The sequence below is a fragment of the Plasmodium gaboni genome, chromosome 12, assembly GCF_001602025.1.
Source record: "Plasmodium gaboni strain SY75 chromosome 12, whole genome shotgun sequence".
In the NCBI taxonomy this organism is placed as follows: Eukaryota; Apicomplexa; class Aconoidasida; order Haemosporida; family Plasmodiidae; genus Plasmodium; species Plasmodium gaboni.
This window is the reverse complement of record NC_031492.1, coordinates 1,066,568-1,072,941: the sequence shown is the minus strand read 5'-3', so window position 1 is coordinate 1,072,941 and position 6,374 is coordinate 1,066,568. Positions and strand designations below refer to the sequence as shown.

At 19.7% G+C, this 6,374-nt stretch overlaps 2 protein-coding genes across 2 annotated transcripts in view; one reads left to right on the top strand and one right to left on the bottom strand.

Moving 5' to 3' along the window:
- PGSY75_1230200 (putative vacuolar transporter chaperone) overlaps positions 1–2,623 on the bottom strand; it is a gene marked incomplete at both ends in the record, with an annotated part of 3,335 nt that extends 712 nt beyond the window's left edge. Inside the window, 2 exons of the mRNA XM_018786875.1 lie at positions 1–2,359; positions 2,524–2,623. The exon at positions 1–2,359 is cut by the window's left edge and continues 712 nt beyond it. Of these exons, the coding sequence (XP_018640740.1) occupies positions 1–2,359; positions 2,524–2,623 (2,459 nt within the window). The remainder of the gene's footprint in view (positions 2,360–2,523) is intronic.
- Positions 2,624–4,399: 1,776 nt separating this feature from the next.
- PGSY75_1230100 (putative thioredoxin-like associated protein 1) lies at positions 4,400–5,980 on the top strand (the record flags this gene model as incomplete). The annotated part of the gene is made up of 1 exon (XM_018786874.1): positions 4,400–5,980. The coding sequence occupies one exon, from the start codon at positions 4,400–4,402 to the stop codon at positions 5,978–5,980; it is 1,581 nt and encodes a 526-aa protein (XP_018640739.1).
- Positions 5,981–6,374: the final 394 nt, after the last annotated feature.

The following is a 6,374-nucleotide window of genomic DNA, read 5'->3' as shown; positions in this document are numbered from 1 at the left end:
TTTTTTTTAATTTTTTTAATTTTTTTTTTTTTTTTTTTTTTATTTGATTGATTTGAAATATATGGACTTGTAAGTACAACATCGCTATTAAATTGATCATGCTTTAAATGGTTAAAAAAATTATATATTATATTATCATTCATATTATCATTTTTATTATCATTTATATTATCATTCATATTACCATTTATACTATCATTTATATTATCATTCATATTACCATTCATATTACCATTCATATTATCATTCATATTACCATTTATATTATCATTTTTATTTTTTGTTTCTTTTTTGTTTTTTCCTCTTTTAAATTTTTTCGTACTTTTATTCAGTTTCATATGATCAGTACTTGTATATATTTTCCAGTGAGGATAGGTGGATAAACGATTTGAATATAATAAAGATATACCTTGAAGAAAAGATGAATATCCCCATATTTCTTTTAATAGTCCACGATTATTTAATTTTGTAAGGAAATCGTTATTTTTTTGTTCCTCTTTTAAGCTGATATCTATAACAGCATAATTAAAATATGCATATTTTTTATTCCTTCCTTTTTTAAGAAATTTAAAATTTTTGTCTTTATTAAGAATTTTTTTTAAATCGTGATTTTTATTACTTGCTTTATCATACAAATGGTTATAATATTGTTCATGAGCATCTAAATCATCTACATCTACATTTTGATCTACATCTACATTTTGATCTACATCTACATTTTGATCTACATCTATATTTTGATCTACATCTACATTTTGATCTACATCTACATTTTGATCTACATCTACATTTTGATCTACATCTACACTTTCATCTTCATCTACACTTTCATCTTCATCTACACTTTCATCTTCATCTACACTTTCATCTTCATCTTCAAACGTATGCATATTTTTTTTATCGTTGTGAGCCCAGTAGGATATATTCTCATCAATATACCCCCACGTTTTATCATCACTAAAATATAATCTATTTACTTTGCTTCTCATACAACTTGTCAATTTTTTATTTTTCATGTGTTCCATAAAGTTTAAAAAGAATTGTGTGTTCTTCAAAAAATACTGTTTATTTATATCTTTCTTGTTATTTTGAAATGTTTCTGTTGAGGAATTATTCTCCTTTTCATATGTTTTATGTAAATGGTTTTTATTATTATATATATGATTATATGTTTCTTCTTTGAGCAGTATTTCAAGGTCTTCTACTTTTTTTATATTTAAAAAATTGGAGGTTTCAATATCTTTGAATAATAAATATTTTTCTTTATGATGATGACTAGGTTCATATAAGTTAAAATATTGTAACGATGTATGTTCATTATGTATTTTATTATTACTTATATAATTATAGGATCTAATTCTAATATATTCATCATCTATATTAGAAAGGTTTGTATTTACATTTTTATGATAGGTACTAAAATGTTTATCATCAAAATAAATTGTTAATAAATAATTATGAATTTTGTTTTTAGATATAATATCTAAAAATTTTTTTATATTTCCTATACATTCATCTTCTTCTATATTATAATATTTAAATATAAAACGTCTAGCTATTTCTACTTTTATTAATATTAAATTTTGTGCCTTCACAATATATTTAACATGTTTTATTCCTATACCATTTTTTTTTTCATGACATGCATTTGTAATTATATTATATGAAATATTATCACCACTTAAATGGTCATCACTTATATGGTCACCACTTATATGGTCACCACTTATATAGTCACCACTTATATAGTCACCACTTATATGGTCATCACTTTGTTTTATATCGTGATCATTGTTATGATTGTTGTAATTAATTTTATTATTCTCTCTTTTTTCATCTTCTATTTTTTCTATTTTGTCTATTTCTTTTTTCTGTGTGCCCCTTTTAATTCCACCTTTAAGTAACCTTAAATATTTATAACACACAGACAAAATATATATCAAGACGTTTATATCAAAATTCATAAAGAAACTTTTTATAACTACACTTATATAAAATGATGAGTTTAATACATTATCATTATGTTTATCAAATTTTTTTGTTATTTTATGAAACCCAATAAAATTAATATGTTTATAATCTTCTAGAAATATTAATATATTTCCTAATGCATGTAATTTATTTTCAACATCTTTTATATCATCTATAAGATTCTCTTTTAATTTATTATAATAGAATTCAATATCTTCATACCATGCTTTTATAATATATAAAGTAAAATTATTTATTTTTTCTAATTCTATATTTAAGATATCTTCAAATCTGGATTCAGGTGTTTTATATTCTCTGCAACTTAAAGCTCGATTATATCCAAGCTTGCTTGTCACTTCTTTGATAGTAAATGTCGACGTATCCTTCCCTACAATATCAAACAGGTTAAACATAAACAAAAATATAAATATAAATATATATATATATATATATATATATATATATATAAACAATGAAATTTCCTCATTCTCTATATTGTCACATATATATTATATATATATATATATATTTTTTTTTTTTTTTATATCCTACCTGTTATTAATTTAATAAATTTTTTTAAATCCTTATAAGCAATGTAATGCTCTCTATATTTTGGATGAGCACGCTCATGTAATTTCTTGCTGAATTTCATCTGGAATGATTTTTTATAAAGTATAACAAGCAAACATAAACATAAATATAAAAAAATAAATATATATATTATATGTATATATTTATTTATTTATTTTATTTATTTATTTTTTATTTTTAAACAAAAAAATATATGAAAAATATTACAAGATTCAAAAAAAAAAAAAAATAAAATAAAATAAAATAAAATATTGCACATTCACATATAATTAAAGAGAGACTAATTCGTACTAGGCATTATCTTTTATTTACTTTTTTATTTTTTTATAAACACAATTTTTTGATAATTCAAAAGGAATACAATAAATTTATTTATTCGTTTATACATTTTTCTTCTAGACTCAAGAAAGAAAAAATAAAACATAAATAACAGTTCAACGTTAGCACATATATATTATATATATATATATTATATTTTATATATAGGTTAGAAAAAAAAGTAACACGTGAAGGCTACTTGTTATTTATTTATTTGTTTGTTTATTTATTTATATTTTTAAAAGAACGATATTATTTTTTAAAATGATATACTTTTTTTATGTTCACTTGAATGACTATATTTAGTTTTGAAAGAAAAAATAAAAAATAAAATAAACCTACAAAAAATACAACTATACAATTAAACCTATTTGTTAGATTATTTATAAAATATATTTCTTTAAAAACATAAATAATCTCATATTTTTCATACATATTTAAATATATGGTATTGTATGTATGTATGTATCTATAATACATAATAATTTTATGTTTCAAAATATGACAAGAAGGGTAAATATATTTATATATTTTTAATTTATATATACAATGAAATTATATATAAATATATATATATATATATATAATATATATAATTTTTTTTTTTTTTTTTTTTTTTTTTTTTTTTTTTCTTTTTTTTGTGGTTAAATTTATATGTGTGTGCCATGTAAAATGTAGAAATAGAAATAAAGACTCATATTATAACTTTTTTTAAGAAATATAATAAAGGATGCATAATGTGTATATAAAACAAGTTTCTTTCTTTATTTATAACGTCCTATAGAATATATATATATATCAATATAAATTATTGTAAGAAAGACACAAAGATAAAATTAATATATATATATATATATATATATATATATATATATATGTGTATATATATGCACATATAATAGGAACGTTCTTCATTCTTTTAAGAATACTGTTATAAAAGTTTCTATTTCTGTTTTAATTTAAATTTTAAATTGTTAGATCTCTATTTTAAATCCTTTTTCTTTTTTTTTTTTTTTTTTTTCATAAAAATTATGTGTTACACTGGTAATTGCGTGCACAAAGGGTATATATATATATATAAGAAAAAAATAAAAATAAACATACAAATAAATAAATAAATAAATATATATATATATATATATATATATATGTTGTTGTTTTTTATTTTTTATTTTTTATTTTTTGTTTTTTGTTTTTTTTGTTATATATATAATATAATATCTGTAATATTATATATAAGCCCAAAAAAATCATATAATTGTTTCAAAACTTATCGCATGAGCTCCACATGTAAATTATGAATATCTTGTGATAAAATATATATATATATATATATATATATATATATATATATGTATATATATTAAAAAATAAGAATTTATTTTTGTTTATCGAATAAAATAAAACTCATTTTAAAATATCTCTTTATTTATTTATTTATTTATTTTATTTTATTTTATTTTATTTTTTGTATGTTCCCATATTTTTTAAACAGTTGTCTTATTTTATTTTTATATAAATGCTGCAAAACAACGAGTACTCCAAAAATGACATGTTTCAACATGACAAGAAAGAAATAAGAGTGGGTAAAAAATTAGTTGCAGAGAATTGTGGATTGTATATGGATGGAAATAAGAATGCTGGTGTTGTTTGTAATCGAATCACCGAATTAAATATAAACTCCAGAAAGAAAACATCAAACAACAAAAGTGATAGTTCACAGATGAAAAATATTTTAAATCATATAAATCATAATTCATTAGAATTAATACCTTCAAAAAGACCTTTAATCTCTTATTCTACATATGATAATCAACAAAAATATTTTGAAACTAAACTTGTTCCTGACTTACAAGGAAAAATGAGTATTTGTGTTGGAAGAAAAAGTGGAAGTGCTACTGTTAATATAAATATTGATGATTATGATCTAGAAAAAACTTATCATACATGGAAAAAAATCACAGGAAAAAATTATTTACACAATAAATCCAACTTAGAAAATAATATTTTTTTAACTGTTGCAGATGATGCAGAAAGAAGTGATAAACTACCAATCATTCAAAATAGAAATCCTCCTTTGGCAAATCCTGATGGCCCATTCGAAAAAGAAAGACTCAATTTACCTAAACAAGCAAGAGATAATCTAGATAGAACATTAACACCACTAGCCATATGCGAAAAAAAAAATAAAACCTCAAAAAAAAAAAATATACATATTCATAATGATTCATTACTACTATTAAAACCTCATGAAAATGTTATTACTGAACATATCAAAGGAGTTAGAAGAACTAATTTTCCATGGATTCAATCTAATCGTATCAAACATATTCTCAACTATAATTATGCTCATCCACAAAATGTAACCGAAAAACACCTGAACAAGTCAGGAACTAGCCAAAATTGTAATTATGAAACATATCTAAAAGGTGTATTTGCTGATAAATCAGAGAATGAAAAAAGAGATATTAATGACAGATTATATAATAATGATTATGAGGAAGATCAAATTGTAGATGATAACCAATTAAAAAAGTATAACAATAATTATGATGATAAAAAAAATAATTATGATGATAAAAAAAATAATTATGATGATAAAAAAAATAATTATGATGATAATAAAAATAATTATGATGATAATAAAAATAATTATGATGATAATAAAAGTAATTATGATGATGCATATAACGAAAAAGATATAACATTATATAACCAAAACAATTATAAGAACGATGAAAATATGTTTCAACAATATAATAAAAAATATAATGATCCACATAAACATATTGATTATCTTAGTTATGAAAACACTTTAGATAACTGCAATAGTCTTATAAACCAAAAAACAAAAAATTATAAAGACACACAAAATTATTTGGGAAATAATAATTATAATATTCAACATAACAAAGGGCAATACCAGGTTCCAAATTATAATACACATGTTGAAACTCCACAAAATATATACAATAGTCATACAAGAAACTGTTCTAATAATTATGGTCAAGAAATAAATAATGTAGTACATAATCAACAGGAACATGTAAATGGGAATAATAATTATTATAAGATATCATCATTTGAAAATATGTTATAAGAGTTTTTTAATATATATAATATAATATAATATAAATGGACTTTTTTTTTTTTTTTTTTTTTTCTAAATTGTTTCATATGTCCTAGATTGTTATAAAATAAATAAATATATATATATAATATGTATATATGTTCATATCTATATTTTTCAATTGTTTTTGTTCTCCTATTTGTACTTGTATTCATGTCTCATATAAAATATATCACATAAATATATATACATATGTATGACATATTTATATTTTTTTTTTTTTTTTTTTTTTTTTTTTTAATTTAATAATTTAAAAAAAAAAAAAAAAAAAAAAAAATATCAAAAAATTATTTTAATTTAAAATATAAATTTTTTCTTTTTAAAATTTTAATTTTAAAAATAAATATTTTAAAAAAAAAAAAAA